Source organism: Capricornis sumatraensis, chromosome 17, assembly GCF_032405125.1.
Source record: "Capricornis sumatraensis isolate serow.1 chromosome 17, serow.2, whole genome shotgun sequence".
NCBI classification, from domain to species: domain Eukaryota; kingdom Metazoa; phylum Chordata; class Mammalia; order Artiodactyla; family Bovidae; genus Capricornis; species Capricornis sumatraensis.
Window position 1 is genome coordinate 21,620,291 of NC_091085.1, and position 21,532 is coordinate 21,641,822.

Consider the following 21,532-nt stretch of genomic DNA (forward strand, 5'->3'; position numbering starts at 1 on the left):
AAACTATGCTTCGATTTTTTAAATGGTTAAAAAGTCACACATAGGGGAAATCTTTGGCAGTCTAGTGAGTGTGATAGGGCTCTGTGCTTCCACTGCAGGGACATGAGTTTGATCCCTGGTCAGGGAACTAAGATCCCAAATAAATAAATAAGTAAAAATAAAGTTTTTCTTAAAAAAAAAATATGACTACAAACTTTTTTTTTAATCACACACAAAAGAAACACATCAGTAGAGAAAGACAAAAAAAATCAGTAAACACATGAAAAGTCAAGCCACTGTGACTGAATGTCTGTCTGAGAAAATAACCTATAGTGATCCTCCCAGAAGGGCTTCCCTAGTGACTCAGTGGTAAAGAATTTGCCTGCAATGCAGGAGATGTGCATTCAATCCCTGGGTCAGAAGATCCCCTAGAGAAGGCAATGGCGACCATTCCAGTATTCTTGCCTGGGAAATCCCATGGACAGAGGTGTCTGGCGGGATATGGTCCATGGAGTCACAGAGCCAGACTCGACTTAGAGACTAAACAATAAATACTCCCCGAGACTGCAGAAATGATCAGATCCAAAATATTAACTCAAAGATGCCCAGCACTGTTGCAGTTACCAGGAGTCCTCCAGTGAAACAAACAGCCCAAGGTCTCTACCTCCATGGGGTTCACATTCTGGAGTCCAGATGTTATAGCCACACGTTCCGGCAAACAACTCACTCAGAAGGACGATGCAGACAGTGGAATGCAGTTTATTACAGCAGCGGGCCCAAGGCAGAGTCTCCTCTTAGCCAAGGACCCCGACCGACTTTTGTGAAAACCTTATATACCTTAAGTGTACTGCTCAAGCCCACATCCCCAGATTCCTTAAACCTAGCCTGGAAAGTGTTAAAGGGAGATACAATTAGGTTATACCCATGATTCACAATCAGAAGGGTCAGCTGGTTATACATTGTAGCCTACACCAATGGGTGCCATAAAGATTACAAAGGTGATTGCCTGCATAGGGGATTATTACATTCTTTTTGGCAACGGAAAATCCTGGTATGGAATCTGGTGTTTATCAGTCCGGGAGGCCAGTTCGGCTCTAGGTATTTTATCCCCACGGCTACCAGGCACATAGTCCAAAGCTCACTGAAAGTGCAAGATCGAGTTTCCTTCTTTTTCCAGATGGAGTCAGCTCAGCCTGTTCCTCTCCTCGCTCACAGAGACTCTGAGCTTTCTGGAGCTGGGGCAGTTTCTTACTCGTTTCTGAATCCCAGGCAGCCGGCAGAGTGTGGCACATCAGATGCTCTCAGTAGACATTTGTTAAAATAAGGAAGTGAATGCCTGTTCCCTTTCTCTGTCACTGCTCTTTATGTGTGCCCCTCTGCTTAGACACACTCTCTTGGCCAAAGGTAGTTTATAACTCTAATTCGAAAAGATGCATGTACCCCAATGTTGCTAGCAGCACCATCTACAATATCCAAGATGTGGAAACAGCCCAAGTCCCTATCAAAAGACAATTGGATTAAGAGGATGTAGTACATACATATATGTGAGTACATGTATATACAATATTACTCAGCCACTAAAAAAGAATGAAATAATGCCATTTTCAGCCATGTGAATGAACCTAGAGAATATTGTATTTGGTTGAGTAAGTCAGACAGAGAAAGACAAATACTGTGTTATATCATTTATGTATAGAATCTAAAAAATAATGAAATATATATATAAATAATACATCTAAAAAATAATGAAACTATATATAAAATAGAAGCAGGCTCACAGATACAGGAAGTAACTTTATAGTTACCGAAGGAGGAAGGGAGTGAGGAGGAATAAGTTAGGAGTATGGGATTAACAGATACAAACAACTCTACATAAACTAGATTAGCAACTAGGAGTTACTGTATATCACAGGAAACTATATTCCATACCTCATAAGAACATATAATCAGAAATAATCTGAAATATATATTATAGATATATGTAACTGAACCACTTTGCTATACATGGGAAACTAACACAATATTGTAAATCCACTATATTTCAATCAAAAAAAAATCACAAAAGTGGCAGTTTCTGGTGGCTTTGTCGTTAGGATTCCAGGCTTTCACTGCTATGACCTAGGTTCAGTCCCTGGTTAGTGATCTGGGATTTCACATGCCACACAGCCAAAATATATATTTAGCTTATAAGTGTCTGCTGGGAACATTAAAAGCAGCAATTTCTGCGCTGTTAGCATTTCATCAACAGTAGAACCCACTGTGAAAAAACTCCCTTCAGTTACTTGGCTTCATATTCATAGTTTCCTGATTTTTTTTAGGCGTTGTAACCAAAGATGAAACTGCAAAAAAAGATAAAGATTTTAAAGGAAAGGCCCAGAAACAAGTCCAGTTCAATCCCGGACAGACTACAGCCACGTGGAAAGTGAGAATTCTATCAGACTATGAATATGAGGCTTCAGAGACCTTCCAGATCATTCTGACAAACCCTGTCGGGGCTGTACTGGAGTTTCCAGAAATGGCAACTGTGGAAATTGTGGACCCTGAAGACGGTATGTGATTCCTATTGGTACAATCTATTAATGGGTTCCTGGGTTCATTTCAGGTATTTATACCCCCACCAAGCTCCATACGCCACTGGACACATTCATATCACTTTGGATTTCAAATTCAGTAAACCACCTCAATGCAGGAATTTTTCTTTGTGTTTAGGATCTTTGTATATTCAGGGATATAGGAGAGTGAAACAGATAGGACTATGCCAAGGTTACTTTAACAAATGCCCAAGTCCTCACTCTCAGTACTCTGCATACTCAGTATGGCACAGCTTGGACCCCAAATGGCTAATCCTCAGGGCTTGCTCCATCTTCTCACAATTTTCTGGGAGCTCCCCACCAGATCAGGTGGGGACCTCATATATCCCTCACTCTAGATGCGGCTGCTGGGAATCAGCCAGCTGGTTCACTTTAGCCTGCATTCCACAAAGTTCTGTTATAGCTCTGCATAACAGTCTTGAATTCATCAGTTCATTATTGGTTCATTCATTCAGCAAATATCTCCCCAGAGAAATTAAAAAAGAAAAGTAATTAGCCAATGATTGTGACTTTTTTTCCTGCTCCTTTTTGTGAAAGTAGAAGAATAGGCCCTAAAACAGGATTTTAGTGTTCACATCTGAATGTTAATTAGACATATCGGTTATCATGAGAACTGAAAGAATTTGCATATCCCCCAGAAGTGGGTGAATTAAGTATCAGGAAGGAAGTCTTAGTTAAATGCCATTAAGAATCGTTGAAGAATCCCCCATATCAGCATGTCCCAAACTGCAGAGCAGAAAATATAATACAATTTATACAATATGGTCAGTAAACTTTCCATGGACCAAAGAAGTCTAGGAAGCTTTTCAGATATCTCCTCTGAAGCATCATAATTCACACTAGCTTATTAGGTTCCTGAGAAAACTCTTCTACAAAGAAACCTGTTTAAACTAAGGCAACATTGTAAATCAATTATACCTCAATTAAAAAAAAAAGAAATCTGTTTAACTTTGTTTAACCAGTTTTCTCAAATTAGAATATAGATTTTTTTTTTACTTTGTTGTACCCAAGAAATATCTTTTGAAATCTTTAAGTTCTAATTTTCTTGAAACACAATTTGAGAAATACTGTTTTTCACGTGCTTGGCACTCCAGTAGACAAAAGTAGAAAACGCCGTCCTCACCACCCAATGAAGAGGTATTTCATTAGTTTTGTGATAAAAAACGCTTAAACACATTAATCAATTAAGAAAGCTGCATGATGTTTGGGAACACATGTAAGAATTAAAGATTTTTAAATTAAAAAAAAAAAAAAGAAAGCTGCATGTGAGGGTACATGCCCAAACCAGTATTCTGAGCTAAGAAAGTAGAAAGATCACCACCATTTGCAACTATTAAGCTTTTTGTAGTAGGCAGGATTCCAGCTGAGGCTTGAAGAATAAAATGGGGTTTGGATTCATAGATGGATAGGAGCAGGCTTCTCAGAATGGGAAAATAGAGAACATGACTAGATAACTGAGTCCCAGTGTATCAGTTTTTTTCACTTAACATTAATAACATTACTTTTAGCTTCTTCTATGATAACAGTCTTTTGAATCAAGAGACGTCCAGACAGTAGAATACCACAGGGGGTTAAAATGGCAGAATGAAAACGATCACTGGTCTTTTCCCTCTGTAATCGGGACCAGTGTTTTCTAAAGACTGACACCAGTATCTGTTGAGATCATTTTAGGCAGGAAAATAAAGGAGAAAAAAATTAACATATGATAACTAGATAATTCAACACTGAATTCTGGGTAAACTTGTAGTGAAGTGAAGTGAACGTCACCCAGTCATGTCCGACTCTTTGCGACCCCGTGGACTATTCAATCCGTGGAATTCTCCAGACCAGAATACTCGAGTGGGTGGGGGATCTTCCCAACCCAGGGACTGAACTCAGATCTCCCGCACTGCAGGCAGATTCTTTACCTGAGCCACAAGGGAAACCCAAACCCTTGGTAGTATTTTCAAAAGAAGAATGGATGGGGAACTACAGTATTTTCCCTCATGCATCCATTGTCAATAGGAAGAATTTGTTTATGTGCCTATGGCGCAGTGGTAAAGAATCCGCCTGCCAAGAGACGCAGGATCGATCCCTGAGTCAGGAAGATCCCCTGGAGGAGGGCATGGCAACCCTCTCCAGTACTCTGGCCTGGAGAATCCTATGGACAGAAGTGCCTGGTGGGCTACAGTCCATGGGGTCTCTAAGAGTCGGAGATGACTGAGTGGACTGAGCACTGTTTGTGTATATAGAAATATATATATAATATAAATATATATGTATATATCATACAGAGGAGAGATTTCGGTCTATTAAATGCAGTTTGATTCAGAAAGTCACTTCAGTTCGCCACTTGACTCTGTGAGTGGAAACAATCCACTTCAAATTTTTATTTTTTTAAAACAAACACATGTATTTCAACTATACATTGCATTCTTAATAAGAAGCCTTGGAAAACATTGAACAACCCCAAGAAAAATAGTACACATTAAGAAATGACCAGTGTAATACTCATATTGCAGCCACTGTTCTGATGATGCCTATGTGTGTGCTTTTACATCCCAAACTGCATGACAGAGAACGGTAACGTAACAGATGTGCACACACACACATCCAGCTCAGAAAATTTCAATGGGAATATTATTTTAAGAATTAAGAGCAGTATGAGTAGCTTATTTTTCTCAGCCCTGTGTCTTACCCATGGTGTCTGCTTGATAAGTGTTGAATCAAATGTTTGCTGAATAAAGCAAAAACATTTCTTTACACTCATGAATAGATGACCTGATTGTTAAAAGCATTAAAAAAAAAATTAAAAGTAAAACACGGAAATCTGTGATCTTTATTTAGAAAACCTAAAATGTGACCTCCAAAAAAGAAACCAAATTGCTGATATTCCTTCCCATTTCAGTGCTGGATAACCCTTTTAACATTTCAAAAGGAACCTCCTAAACTTAATTTCACTACCTCTCCAACTCCACTTAATGACAGATATTTCCTATTCTTACTATATTCCGTAGAGCTGGAATATATAGAGATCAAGGTTATGTACATTTCCACTCGGGTTGAAATATCACCAGTATCACTAATCAAACTTAAGTCTTGCTAAAAAGTTATCTATCCTGTTTTCTAGAATCAACAGTTTATATTCCAGAGGCAGAATACAAAATAGAGGAGGATGCTGGGGAGCTTTTGATTCCTGTAAGACGGTCTGGAGACATAAGCCAGGAACTCACGGTCATTTGCTCGACACATCAAGGTATGAGACTTTACTGGCACTGATATCCAGGAGTAGGGCCCTTAGTACAGGACTGTGGTGATGCTGGGAGTGGCTGGGTGGTGAGCCAAATGCTGGGGAGGACAGGGAAGCCTGGACCATTCACGGTGACTCCCGTGCAACCCCGTGAAGGTATCCTAACTGCTCTGCCCTGGTCTCCTAGATCAGGGATAAAATCGTATTCAAAATCAGAATTACATTATATTACCATATGTAAAATAGATAACCAGTGGAAGTGTGATGTAGGGTGCCGGACACCCAAAGCAGCTGCTCTGTGACAACCTGGAGAGATTGGGTGAGGAGGGAGGTGGGGGGTGGGGGTGGGGGTCCAGGATGTGGGGGACACATGTGTGCCTATGGTCAATGCATACTGGTGTATGGCAAAAACCATCACAATATTGCAAAGCAAAATAATTTTAAAAATAAGCCCCTCTGTTGTGAGATTTCCACGGTGGTCTAGTTATTAAGACTCTGAGCTTCTAATGCCAGGGATGCAGGTTCGATTCCTGGTCAGGGAACTATTAATAAGATCCCATGTGCTGTAGAGCTACTAAGCCCATGGGCCACAAGTATAGAAGCCTGCTTATCACAGCAAAGACCCAGTGCAGCCAGTGATGATAACAGTAATAAAAAACTTCTGTTGTGACTACCCACAAAATTTTGTGAGGGTCAAATGAGACATTTGATGTAAACTAGTTTATATATGCTGGTGAAAAATATAGTAAGGATTCTTATTTTTAATAATCATGTTTGCATCTTGGAGACAATGTGAAATAGTCTCTATATACTCAATCTCTTTCTTCTCCTCCCTCCAGCCCCGCCAACAACTAAAAATGCCCCCCAATTATAATAGGCCACAATGCCCTATTCTTTCTGACCTCACCACTGCTATACAGTCAGAATGTAGCTGTGTCCACTCCCTAAAGGTCATGTTTTCTAGCTCATTAGAATTATGTGATGGGCAAAAATGACGGAACCACATGCAAATTCTGTAAAAGTTAGCTACACTTTTCTGTACTCATGTCACTGCTGACACCAGATGTGTGCAGGTTTTTCCCACACCAAGTAATTCTCCGGCTTATGCAGACTCCGAGTGGGTGTTCTAAAATTCTATTCAATTCTGACATTATCTGCCCAGAGACAACAGAGAACCCACAGTTTAAGAACTCGGTCCCACAAGACTGCTCCCACTTCAGATGCCAAAAGCAAGTCCAAGTTGTCACCTGTGCTTCTAATTGATGGGGTACAAAGTGGAGGTTCCCACCACCTCTTCTTTGGGTCCAGTGATTTTCTAGAACAGCTAACATAACCCGGGAAAACAGATCACTTATTAGATTACAGGTTTATCAGAAAGGATGAGCTTCCCTGGTGGCTCAGACGGTAAAAAATCTGCCTACAGTGCAGGAGACCTGGCTTTGTTTCCTGGGTCAGGAAGATCCTCTGGAGAAAGGAATGGCTACCCACTCCAGCATTCTTGCCTGGAGAATCCCATGGACAGAGGAGCCTCAGTACTGGGAGAAGGAAGAGATACATAAGCTAAGGAGGGTGGAAGGAACACAGAACTTTCACACCCTCTGAGTAAGTCACCCTCCCAGCAATCTAGAAGCTCTCTGGACTCCTTGACTAGGACTATTTTATGGAGACTTTGTTACTTAGGCATGATTGGTGATTAACTCAACCTCCAGCCCTTCCTCTCCCTGGAGGTCAGGGAGTGGGACTGGAAGTTACAACTGTTGCCTGGTTGGTTTCCCTGGCAACCAGTCCCCATCCGATGGCTCCCTGAGAGCACCAGCTACCAGTCACTGTTTGTTTTCAGTCCCTAAATCATGATTCTTTTGCCACTCCATGGATTGTAGCCTGCTAGGCTCCTCTGTCCACGGGATTTCCTAGGCCAGAATACGCTGGAGTGGGTTGCCATTTCCTTCTCCAAGGGATCTTCCTGACCCAGGGATTGAACCAATGTCTCCTGCATTGCCAGGCAGATTCTTTACTCCTGAGCCACAAGGTAAGCGGATTAGCATAGAGAAGGTACCTGGCTTCAAAGACTTAGGAGCTGCGTGTTGGGAAATGGGGACAAAATCCAAAACTTTATTACATCACAAGCTAATTTATTCAGAGTTCACCACAGTAAGAGGGTCAACCACCATCACTGCATTTGGCAGAGACTCAAAGGCAGGCATCACTTCATGCAAATAGACCAGGAAAAGTGGAAACAGTGACAGATTTCATTTTCTTGAATTTCAAAATCAATGCGGACGGTGACCGCAGCCATCAAATTAAAACACACTTGTTCCTTGCAAGAAAAGGTATGACAAGATTAGACAACATATTAAAAAGCAGAGACATCACTTTGCCAACAAAGTCCATACAGTGAAAGCTACAGTTTTTCCAGTAGTCATATACAGGTGTGAGCTGGGCCATAAAGAAGACTGAGTGCTGAAGAACTGATGCTTTCGAATTGTGGTGCTAGAGAAGACTCTTGATAATCTCCTGGACAGCAAGGAGATCAGAGCCAGAGACTCCTAAAGGAAATCAACTCTGAATATTCGTTGGAAGGACTGATGCTGAAGCTGAAGCTCAAATACTTTGACCACCTGTTGCAAAAAGCTGACTCATTGGAAAAGACCCTGAAGCTGGGAAAGCCTGAGGGCAGGAGGAGAAGCGGGTGACAGAGGATGAGATGGTGGGATGGAATCACCGACTCAATGGACATATGAGTTTGAGCAAGTTCCAGGAGATGGTGAAGGACAGAGGAGCCTTAGGGGTTGAACAGCTGTAATAACAAAGGCAGGCAGAGGAGTGGGAAGCTTTATAGTGAAGAAAGGGTGTGCCCTGATCAGACGCTGTCATCTTGGATAAACTGGAGGCAGCCTGTGGATGGACAGGGGAGTATAGCTGGCTTTCTCTGGTTGCTCCCAAATTGGAAGCCAGGCATGAATCAGAAAAGCTGGGGGTTATTGATTAAGTTCTGACAGTTTGGGATAGATGATTAATAGCTGTTGCGGTTTGACACTGAAGTGACTTAGCAGCAGCTAGTTGCTGCAGGTTGTGTGTCAGAGTTCTATTTTTATACAGGATCTGACCTTCCATATGTCCAGGCTGTCAGAATCTATGCTTCCACTCGCTAAACACTTGACAACACACAGCATAGCCACAACAATAAACAATTATCTATCTAAAATACAGGGACTTCCCTTTGGCTCATACAGTAAAGAATCTGCCTGCAATGCAGGAGACCCAGCTTCGATCCCTGGGTTGGGAAGATCCCCTGAAGAAGGGAAAGGCAACCCAATACAGTATTCTGGCCTGGAGAATCCCACGGACAGAGGAGCCTAATAGGCTACAGTCCACGGGGTCACAAAAAGTCACACATAACTGAGAAACTAACACTGCTGGCGTCTAAAATATCGGTGGTGCCAATGTTGAGAAGAGAAATAGGAATGAATTCTCCTCTGCCCCAGGGGACAGGGGATTGGGCAGTAAGTCAGGAATTCATTTTGAAATACCAGCTGTTACTGAAAGAGTGAGGTGGGGTCCAGCTGCTTGCCGCTCAAAAGCCGCAAGACAAGTCAGGTCGGTGGAAAAGAAAGTTTGCTTTATTTCAGATGCTGGCAACTGGAGTGGGTGGATGGCAGACATCTGTCCAAAGGCCTGCTCTGCCCCAACTGGCGTCCAGAGTGACACGAGCTTTTATAGACAGACAGAGGGGGCTACCTGCAGAAATAGCCAGTCAGCTCTGACAGTCATCTTCGGATTGGTTGTTGGTGGTCTGACCAGCATCATCTTGACTGTTTAAGGCACAGTTAATCTTCAGTTCCAGGATCTGTTTGTTCCCATTTCTTGAGGCCAGTTCTCAGAATTGTGGCAGCTTATGTCATGAGTACAGTCTGGTCATCATGTGGTCAGCTTCTTCACCCTGGTGTTCTAATATGTAAGACCATTGATAAGCTATAGCTCAAACTATTGTCTATGCCCTTGAGAAAGAACCAAAGGCCCCTGACTATGCTTCATGACCTCATCATTGATATTCTGTCTCCTTTGACTGTTTTCCTTTGTTTCTGCATTTCTCACCTCTCCAATTACGTTTTTTTTTTTTTTTTTTTTGACTAAAGTTTTCCACAGATAAAAGGCAGGTAAAGGACATGGTGGGGAGGTAAGGACCATAGGGTCCTGCACTGTTTCATGACTATTACGTTATTGCATAGGACATAACCAAATACAAGGACAAGGCCTTGTAGCACGATGTTCATGTTTGGCTATGTTTAGAGTTGGGAAGTCCTGTAGTCTGCTCCCCTCGCAAAGGCACCAGATATGCCAACTACCTGTACCTTCAGCAACTCAAGTTTTGTTGCTGTTGTTCAGCTGCTAAGTTGTGTCCAATTCTCTGCAACCCCATGGACTGCAGCGTGCCAGGCTTCCCCATCCTTCACTATCTCCCAGAGTTTGCCCAAATTCATGTCCATTGAGTCGGTGATGCCATCCAACCATCTCATTCTCTGCCACCACTTTTCCTCTTGCCCTCAATCTCTCCCCACATCCAGTCTTTTCCAATGAGTTGGCGTTTCACATCAGGTGGCTAACGTATTGGAACTTTAGCATCAGTCCTTCCAATGAATATTCAGGGTTGCTTTATTTTAGGATTGACTGGTTTGATCTCCTTGCTATCCAAGGGACTCTCAAGAGTCTTCTCCAGCACCACAGTTCAAAAGCATCAATTCTTTGGTGCTCAGCTTTCTTTATGGTTCAACTCTCACATCCATACATGACTACTGGAAAACCCATAGCTTGACTATATGGATCTTTATTGGCAAAGTAATGTCTCTAATTTTTAATATGCTGTTTAGGCTTGTCATAGCTTTCCTTGCAAAAGGAAAGTGTCTTTTAATTTTATGGCTGCAATCACAAGGCACAGTGAATTCGGAGCCCAAGAAAATGAAATCTGTCACAGTTACCATTGTTTCCCCATCTATTTGCCCCCATGAATTGATGGGATTGGATGCCATGATCTTGGTTTTTTGAAGTTGAGTTTTTAGCCAGCTTTTTCATTCTTCTCTTTTACCCTCATCAAGAGACTCTTTAGTTCGTCCTTACTTTCTGTCATTAAAGTGTTATCATCTGCATATCTGAGATTGTTGATAAATCTCCCAGCAGTCTTGATTCCAGCTTGTGAATCATGCACCCTGGCATTTCACAGGACGTACTCTGCACAGAAGTTAACTAAGCAGGGTGACAATATACAGCCTTGTCATACTACTTTCCCAATTTGGAACCACTCAGTTGTTCCATGTCCTGTTCTAACTGTTCTTTCTTGGTCTCCATATAGGTTTCTCAGGAGACAAGTAAGGTAGTCTGGTCTTCCCATCTCTTTAAGAATTTTCCGCAGTTTTTTGTGACTCACACAGTCAAAGCTTTAGTGTAATCAATGAAGCAAAAGTAGGTGTTTTTCTGCAACTCCCTTGCTTTCCCCATGATCCAACAAATGCTGGCAATTTCATCTCTGGTTTCTCCGCCTCTTTGAAACCCAGCTTGTACACCTGGAATTTCTCAGTTATGCACTGTTAAAGCCTATCCTGAAGAATTCTGAGCTTAACCATGCTATCATGTGAAATGAGTGCAATTGCCCAGTAGTTTGAACATTCCTTGGCATGTTCCTTGGCATTCCTTTGAGACTGGAATGAAAACTGACCTTTTTTAGTCCTGTAGCTACTGCTGAGTTTTCCAAATTTGCTGGTATATTGAATGCAGCACTTTAACAGCATCATTTGTTTGGATTTTAAATAGCTCAGCTGGAACTCCATTACTTCCACTAGCTTTGTTTGTAGTAATGCTTCCTAAGGCCCACTTGACTTCACACTCCAGGATGACTCAGCTTCTTCCCTGGTATTACCCTATGTGGGAAAAGCAGCAAGAGATGAGGTAGTCCTTGAGGACTTCTTAGCTAGTTGATCCCCAGAAGAATGTGCCAGCCCTCTCTCCCATGTCCACACAGAGCTTTAGTTGGAGTCTTTGCAGAGCAACAAGGGCCTGGATCTTTGGGGCCATGGCCACAGGTGGGCGGAGCCACTGATGGAGGAAGTGCCCTCATCCTCTGCTCAGGATTCCTGCTGGGCTACTTCCGGTACCGGTGGCATATTTTCTGTCCCCAAGCAGAGTGTCTGGAGGACAATGATTCTACGCATGGGAGAAATAAAGTGATAAACAATCCAATTTGGAAGATTGTATATAACTGCTAAAATGGGAGAGGCCACCCCTCTGCCTCTGGAAAGAGCTACCCTGTGGAATGACAAGCAGAGGAAATAGAGAGCTCAGAAGGTCTGACAGTGTGATATGGAGATGTCTCCACCTCAAGTGGGAAAAGTTACACTCAAACTCACCTCCCGGCAAGGGCATTAGGTTCAAAAGAGCTGGTGTTCCAGAAAACTCCCTGTATAGCTGACACACGCAGCTCAGACTGCTTGGCCCCTGAGCTTTACCCTTTGATTCCTCACACTAAGGACTGTTCTCGTTCTCATGCTTGCAGCAAAAAGTTTAAAGAGAGACAGTATGACAGAGTCAGGGTCCTTACCTAGAGTATGAAACCAGGGCATGCACAGTCGCATCCTGATTCTTCTACACCTCTGTGAGATTATAAGACAGCAAAAACTTGTACAGTTTGCATGCGCATTCAAGCAGCATTGTGGTATTTGTCGTCACCTACTCTCCATAGATGCTTAAATATCTCAGTACATAAAAGTTTAATTTGGTTATTTAATCCTTTCTGAAAGTCTTGCTAAAATAAATGCTTACCAATTACTTATTCTCATGAATAAAATAAGTATAAGCTGATGTGTAAACAGTTGAATGGAAAGCAGACTCATTTTTTGTACATTAATAACAATTTACAGATGCTAAACATGTATTCTACTTACAAGCAGGTGAAAGAATTAACTAGTTTTATGCTCTGATTTCACGGGGACCACAAGGTCCCAAAATGTCATCAGTGTCCTCAGACAATGATGTAGAGGTATTATATTTAAAAAAAAAAAAAAAACGGTTGGGAGAGGAAAAGGGCTAGAGGAATAAATTGTCCCTCATTGGCTGTGTTGGAAAAGGACATGCAAATTAGACACTTCCTAGCCCTGCCTTATTCTCAAGATAAATGTCATCTGTCTTTTTTCTTCTCATTAGTCACTTTCTTATTAGGAAATTGTTCGTTATTGGAAAGACAGCCAGTGAAGAGCAAACCACAGGATGTAAAACCAAGAGAACAGGAACAGTATTGAATCATCCTGCGGTTTTGGTCAACCCCAAGTCAAACATGCTGAGGCTTTTAAATAATCAACTTTATCCAGTTGAAAGGGATGGTGTGGTCAGCCACAGTCATGTGTCACCCCACTTCTCTGATTGGCTGTTTCTCTCGGTAAAGTTAAGGAGGAGATGAAAAGCAGTTTCCAAGCACATTCAGCAAAAGACTTTCTTTTTTCTTTCCTTTAAAAAAAATCTGTTTATTTATTTGGTCATAGTTGTGTATGTTAAGTTAGAGAAGTTTTACCTTGCACCTCAGAGGAGTTCTTTGGATGATTTAAAAGCTCCTTGACTCTAGGTCTACTGAGGGTAAATGCTCTTGCATATCAAAACATGTCTTTATTTCAACCTCAGGCTTGAAACTCTAGATTGACAGTTACTATCTCAAAGCACTTTGAAGTTATTATTCCATTGTCTTCCAGCTTCCATCGTCTTGTCATAAAGTCTGCTCTTAGTCTAAAAGTCATCTCTGTAATGAACTATCTCTTCTGTGCATTTAAGTTATTTCTCACATGATTTGATCTGAATCTGTGGACGATCTGGGGACTTTCCTTGAAGAAGGTTTTCTCCAAGGAGGATTTGCATTGCCTCTTCTGGCATCTGAGAACAATGTTGACCCAGAAACACTCCTGCTCCCCTGCATCCCGAACCAGATCCCAGAGTCTCAGGCTCAGCTCCCTGATGGGCCACAGCCCAGTCTCCCTTCAGCGCCGACTCTGACTTCCAGCTAGAGTGGGATTTGCTTCTCTAGCTATCGAGGGGTTAGGGCTCGGTGGTTTTAGGGTATTATTTTTGTTTTGTTTTGCCCTTTGATGATTTCTCTTACTTCCTATGAGCCCAGAAAAGATGGAGTAATTAGTTCTTCTAGATATTTTGTAGTGGGAGAGCATCTCAGAATACGTAGCCAGCCAAATTGCTGGGAACAGAAGTCTCAAAGACTCCTCTAGATAGACAGTCCCACGCTGCTCCAAACCTGTCCCCCTCCCCCAAGTCATGGACCTTTCTAGGTATGAAATGAACTGTGCCGGGGGCTTCTGACACTGTCTGATTTAATCAAGAATTAGATGCTGTGCTTTTAAAGAAAGGTGATTTCTTGTCTCACTGCCCTATTAAAAATACATATTAAAGGAAATTTGCATGCTTAAAAGAATGTATCATGTATAATCAAGAAGCTATAATCAAGTAATATAATAAGACAAAGTGGGGAAGTTGAAAAATGTTGTAATCGGAAGATGAATCTTTGACTCCTGGACAAGACACTGGGGTGTTCTCTGCCTCAGTTTCTTCATTGATAAAATGCCCTGCATGCTTAGTCACTCAGTCATGTCCAACTCTTTAGGACCCTTCAGACTGTAGCCCACCAGACTTCCCCGTCCATGGGATTCTCCAGCCAAGAATGCTGGAGTGGGTTGCCATTTCCTCCTCCAGGGGATCTTCCCGACCCAGGGACCAAACCCGTTTCTCCTGCATGTCCTGCATTGGCAAGTGGATTCCTTGCCACCAGCGCCACCTGGGAAGCTTCCCTTACAGCTTGAGAGCCAGCTGCTAAAGTGTCTTTATTAAAGCAACCTGGAAATGACACCTCAGTACTCCTTGGAGACTCTATTAAATAAGGGATTTGTCCAGATCATAGCGAGAGACCTCAGTGTATATCTCAAGTCACATTTGATGTTTTGGAAACAAAACTTTCTCCTCTAACTCTTGGGGATTCTTAACTTGCTATCAATAAAATAGAGCCTTTTTTATAACTAAAATAAATACCAGTATTCCATGTTCTTGACTGTTCCATGCTGCTGCTGCTAAGTTGCTTCAGTAGTGTCCGACTCTGTGCGACTCCACAGACGGCAGCCCACCAGGCTCCCCCATCCCTGGGATTCTCCAGGCAAGAACACTGGAGTGGGTTGCCATTTCCTTCTCCAATGCATGAAAGTGAAAAGTGAAAGGGAAGTTGCTCAGTTGTGTCTGACTCTTAGTGACCCCGTGGACTGCAGCCTTCCAGGCTCCTCCATCCACGGGATTCTCCAGGCAAGAGTACTGGAGTGGGGTGCCATTGCCTTCTCCAATGCATGAATATAACTGATCAAATGGTTCCCCAAAGTAAAATTTCCAGAATCCTAGGAAGAAGGGGCCATTTAGGCAAACTGAATATTTTGATTACTTGAGACATAATTAAACTATCTCTTTTCCCCCATCAGCTCTCATTGTTAAAAGCTTGTATGGATTGTTTTGCTTTTTGTTTTAGCAGAATTCCACAAGTCAAATGATTTTCAATATGAGTTATATTTCAGTCTTATTATTTAACCCAGAAATCTACCTACTTAAATTCATTTGTATTTCAACCAATGGAGCTGTCAGCTGAAAAAAATTAAACAGGAAGGGGAAAAATACCAGTCACTTTTGTTTCATGAATTGTGATAAACCAATATTTGACTATTCATTAGGTGAAATATGTTGAGAAATATATTTAATAAAGATTCACAAAGATAATATTGGGTACTTACTCTGCAAGTCTGGTATGTATCTGCTTTTAATATTTATTCAGAATGGCTAAATGTGTAGCTTCTGACAGGGATTTTTTTTTTTTACACAGCCTTTCTTACCAACATTCTGCATTCTAGATGACTAGGGGAAAATAAAAAAGTATATTCTCCAATGTATATTAAATTTCAGGCTCTTAAAAAACATATCAACCATTGCTTGTTACTTAGTCAGATTGTTATAAGAATTTATGACTTTTTTCCTTTTTGTATGTATACCTTGGAACATAAAAAGTCTCCTTGACAGAGTTTCTCATTGCTTCCAATGGCCTTTCTAGAATGCCAGCCACTTACTTTCTTATTTACTTGGGGACTGCCTGTCTCTACTACTTGATAGCTCTTGCCTCTGACATCCTAAGAACCAACTTCTCCTTCCTTACTTGAGCTTCAAGAGCTCTTTCATGAGTAGATTTCCCAGGACTGAACAGGGTGGAAATGTCATGCTGCTGCTGCTGCTAAGTCGCTTCAGTCGTGTCCGACTCTTTGCGACCCCATAGACAGCAGCCCATCAGGCTCCCCCATCCCTGGGATCCTCCAGGCAAGAACACTGGAGTGGGTTGCCATTTCCTTCTCCAATGCATGAAAGTGAAAAGTGAAAGTGAAGTCGCTCAGTTGTGTCCAACCCTCAGCGACCCCATGGACTGCAGCCCACCAGGCTCCCCCATCCCTGGGAGTCTCCAGGCAAGAACACTGGAGTGGGTTGCCATTTCCTTCTCCAGTGCATGAAAGTGAAAAGTGAAAGTGAAGTTGCTCAGTCGTGTCCAACTCTCAGCGACCCCATGGACGATGGCCAAAGCACAGGCTGGTCCTGGAAGTTCCTCACCAAGTGATAATCCCCCTTGTAAGCCATCCATTTCTAACAGTTTCTCTCTCTGCCCTAGCCAATATGTTTTATGCTCATTGATTTTTCCAGCTCTAATCTTTTCTAGGTTCCTGGAATGGCAAACCAGTTAATTTGTTGTTTCCTATTAATTCTAAAATTTGTTCCATTGAAAAATCATCCTGAGACACTTTGTGAGTCAATGCTCTTCTGGGCAAGTGCCCTGAAGTCAATTTGGAAACAATTCTTGTTTTTTAACAAGCTATATTTATATGTGTAGTGCACACTCATAGACATCAGCTTGTACGTGCGTTGATTCATATTAGCAAGAAGAAGGTGGATATTGGCGTCAGCATGCATATATGCATTTACCTTAGCTATAAGCAAGACAGACCCTTGCAGGACCTCGAATGTCCCATCTAGAAGCTCACTGTCATATCCCCATTGCTTCTTTTTAAGAAGTGTGATGGGAAATAACTGTGCTTTACAAAAATTGCTTATTTGATACATTGAGTTATTTTTTTTTTCTTAAATGGGTGTTTCCAGTTTTGATATTGGATTGTAAGAGTTCACTGTATATTCTGGCGTCAGAGTCTCCCCACTCACTCCCTTTCCCCACACACAGCATGTGGGATCTTAATTTCCCAGCCAAAATTCAAAACTGTGCCCCCTGTAGCAGAAGCATGGAGTCTTAACCACTGGACTTAACCATAGAGTTATTTTAAACAGTCTTTGTCTCCTAAAACTGTTCTGTCTAAATCATTTCAATTACTGTGACTACTCTTTACTCTTTTAGCTCTATACTTGTGTGTTACTATGTTTTTAACACCAAAAAAAAAATGCATTAAATTGCACTGTTGGTGGGATTGTGACATGATATCTAATTGCTATGGAAAACACTACAAAGGGGCCTCAAAAAATTAAAAATAGACCTACCATATGGCTTCCCTGATAGCTCAGTTGGTAAAGAATCTGCCTTCAATGCAGAAGACCCCAGTTCAATTCCTGGGTCAGGAAGATCTGCTGGAGAAGGGTTAGGCTACCCACTCCAGTATTCCTGGGCTTCCCTTGTGGCTCAGCTGGTAAAGAAATCCACCTGCAATGTGGGAGACCAGGGTTTGATCCTTGGGTTGGGAAAATCCCCTGGAGAAGGGAAAGGCTACCCACTCCAGTATTCTGGCCTGGAGAATCCATGGACTGTATAATCCATGGGGTCCCAAGAGTCGGACACGATTGAATGACTTTCACTTTCATGGTCCAACAATCCTACATCCAGGTGAGTGAAAATTGCTCAGTCATGTCTGACTCTTTGCAACCCCATGGCCTACACCATATAGTCCATAGAGTTCTCCAGGCCAGAATACTGGAGTGAATATATATTCCCTTCTCCAGGGGATCTTCCCAAACCAAGGATCAAACCCAGGTCTTCCATGCCTCAGGGGGATTCTTTACCAGCTGAGCCACCGGAAACCCAATACATATACCTATACAACCAGGTTTATATCCAGAAAAATTAAAAGCAAGGTCACAATATATTTGCACCTGTGTTTGTAGCAACATTATTCATAATAACCAAGAGGTTAAACCACCCAAGTATCCCTGACTGGATGAATGGATAAACAAAATGTGGCATATCCATGCGATGAAACATTGTTCAACTTTAAGAAAGAAGGAAGATTCTTGCAATATAGATGAAACTTGAGGACATTATGCTAAGTGAAATAAGCCAGTAACAAAAAGACAAGTATTGTAAGATTCCACTTAACTGAAGTACCCAGAGTAGACAAATTCATAGAGACAAAATGTAGAAAGGTGGCTGCCAGAGACGGGGCAGGAAGGAGTGGCGAAGTATTTAATGGGTACATACTTTCAGTTTTTTTGTAAGATGAAAAAAGGTATGAAGATCTGTTTAGTAACATGAACAGATACACTTAAAAATAGTTAAGACGGTACATTTAGGTTATATTTATTTTATCACAAGGAAAATAATGCACTCGATCCCAGAAACCCCACTCCTAAGTATTTACTCAAGAGAAATAAACATGGCACACTGACTCAAAGACCTGAATTTGAGTATCCGTGGCAGCATTATTCAGAATAGCTAAAAAACTGGGAACAATCTAAATTATCAACTGGTAAATGGAAAAACAAATTGTGATGTAACCACACAATAGAGAACCCTATTCAAGAGTAAGAAGGAACAAAATCCCGACACATTGATGAATCTTAAATGCATTATGCTAAATGAAACAAATCAGATGCAAAAGACTAATAACTGCATGATTTTACTTACACGGAATTCTCATAAAGCAAATAAATCTGTAGTGACAAGAAAATGGATGAGTGGTTTCCAGGGCTTGGAGACAAGGAAGAAGATGGATTACCAGAGGTACATGTGTTGGTGGATGAAAAATGTTCTATACTATGCTTGTGGTAATGGTTGCATGATTATATGTATTTGTTAAAACTCATCAAATAGTGCATTTAAATTAGGGAATCTTGACATGTATAAATTACTATAATTAAAAGTTTAAATGCACTGTCTCTAAACTGAAATTCAGTCAATCTTGTATTCTTTATAAAATAACAAGTAACTCCATGGCTATAATTTAGTATCACACAAAGAACTCTCCCTAGGGCGTGAGGGTCAGAGTACTGAGATGTGACTCATTGGAAAAGACCCGATGCTGGGAAGAAATGAGGGCAAGAGAAAAGGGAGGCAACAGAGTGCGAGATGGTTGGAGGGCATCACTGACTCAATGACTAAGAGTTTGAGCAAACTCAGGGAGAGAGCGAAGGACAGGGAAGCCTGGCATGCTGCAGTTCATGGAGTCGCAAAGTGAGACACAACTTAGAGACTGAACGTGAGTGACAACTTACAGCTGCCACGGGAAGGGTAGGGGCGGGAGCAAATCCATGCATTATCATGGTATAGATGCTCTGGTCATAATTTATCTGTACTTCAGTCTTCCAGTCTATAATATGAACAAATTAAGCTAAACCACCCTATGATCCCTCAGTTTATTTAGTCCCTAATCTAAACAAAACTTATTCAGTATATACCCTTTTCAAAGATCCTGATGCTGGGAAAGACTGAGGGCAGGAAGAGAAAGGAGCAACAAAGGATGAGACGGTTGGATGGGATTACCGACTCAATGGACCTGAGTTTCAGCAAGACTCTGGGAGATGGTGAAGGACAGGGAAGCCTGGCATGTGCAGTCCATGTGGTCACAAAGAGTCGGACACAACTGAGCAACTGAACAGCAACAACAGTTCAAAGACCACTAACTGTGAATCGCGCCAAAATACCCGGGTCTTCTAATAACCATATTAATATTCGTGACTGTAAGAGCCAAGTGTGCCTTATAATTCAGAGAGCTGTTACTTTTAAAATGCCATTTCCCGGTGGCTCAGACAATAAAGAATCTGCGTGCAATGCAGGAGTCCTGGATTCAATCCGTGGGTCAGGAAGATCCCCTGGAGAAGGGAATGGTTACCCCAAGAATACCCAGTATTCTGGCCTAGAGAATTCCATGGACGAAGGAGTCTGGCGGGCTACAGTCGAACACCAGTCAAACACGACAGCAGCTATTCTCATTCTCTATTATCTAAAAATAGTTTGAAGACCCCATGGGGAACAGGTTCCCTGTTTAGAATTGTTTCTTCTTACTTTCTCTGTTCTATCTCCTGTTTACATAGGTTCTGCCATAGGCACCATTTCTTCTGCAGAGTTATCTTTCTCTGACTACATCTCACGTCCAAAAGACCACACCAGCATCCTCCACTTTGACAAGGATGAGGCTGAGAGCGCCTGCCGGGTCCTGATCATCAATGACTCTCTTTATGAAGAGGAAGAATCCTTCAGCATTTCACTGAGCCTGCCAAAGGGAGGACATCTGGGGGCCAAATTCCCCACCACCAAGGTGATTATCCTGGCTGATCGTGATGATGGTAAGCCTATTTCCTGTATTCCACTCTTGGTTATAGCTGCTTTCTTCTCATCCTTTCCCTCAACAGTTGAAAGATAAATGAAGCTTAAGTGACCTATGAAAGGAATTGTTGATGTTGCTCCTTTTCTAACACCTCTGAGTGGCTTTTCAGATACATAATTATCACCAATACCGAGAACAAGGCAGCGATGCAGAAAGATTAAACATTTGTCTGTGAGTGTGTTAAATTATTTTTATAAAGCACATCCTAAGGAAGTGACCTAAGACTTTAAGGAAGCCAAGAAGAGGACCTAGGTTAAATGTCTGATCACTCAACCAGGATTGCCCCACAGGACCCTCAACTTAGCAGTCCAAGGAGCCTCCCTCCCAACAATAGGAACATGAGGTCTACAAGTGGTACAAGGGTGCCATGAAGCTCCCATGTGTAGCCATCCAGATCTCTTTTCCCAGCCCTACCCACCTGGGAGTTTGGCTCTAGTCCCAGCTGAAGCATAGAGACAGGAAAGAATAGGATGTTCTTCATTCCTCAAAACCAACCCCTCCCAACCCCCAACTCCCAGTACCAAGCCCAGTATTACTTTCTTAGTTATTGCTCTTTCTACAAGAGGCACTTTTAAGAGAAAATATTGATAAAGACAAGGCCAGCATCTGACTATTTTATTATGAGTCTCAAATTTCATTGACCACTTCATCTCTCAAATATACCTCTGTCAGGATTTGAGTGGCTGTGAGTTGCTGTGTTCAGATCTAAATAGGATCAGACTGGGCAGCTATCACAGACTCAAAATTTGTGTGAATGCATAGATACAGTGCAGGGCTTCCATGAAACTGAGAGCCATGTCAAGAGATAAACCAGACACAAGAGAAGACTCTACACATGGACATCACCAGATGGTCAACACCAAAATCAGATTGATTATATTCTTTGCAGCCAAAGATGGAGAAGCTCTATACAGTCAACAAAAACAAGACCAGGAGCTGACTGTGGCTCAGATCATGAACTCCTTATTGCCAAATTCAGACTTAAATTGAAGAAAGTAGGGAAAACCGCTAGATGATTCAGGTATGACCTAAATCAAATCCCATATGATTATACAGTAGAAGTGAGAGATAGATTT

The 21,532-nt window shown here is 41.8% G+C and overlaps 1 protein-coding gene across 1 annotated transcript in view; it reads left to right on the forward strand.

The window, feature by feature from the left end:
- The window catches only part of FREM3 (FRAS1 related extracellular matrix 3), a 100,613-nt gene that overhangs the window by 60,293 nt on the left and 18,788 nt on the right, over positions 1-21,532 (forward strand). The window contains exons 4-6 of the mRNA XM_068990220.1: positions 2,298-2,528; positions 5,680-5,805; positions 20,164-20,415. Of these exons, the coding sequence (XP_068846321.1) occupies positions 2,298-2,528; positions 5,680-5,805; positions 20,164-20,415 (609 nt within the window). The remainder of the gene's footprint in view (positions 1-2,297; positions 2,529-5,679; positions 5,806-20,163; positions 20,416-21,532) is intronic.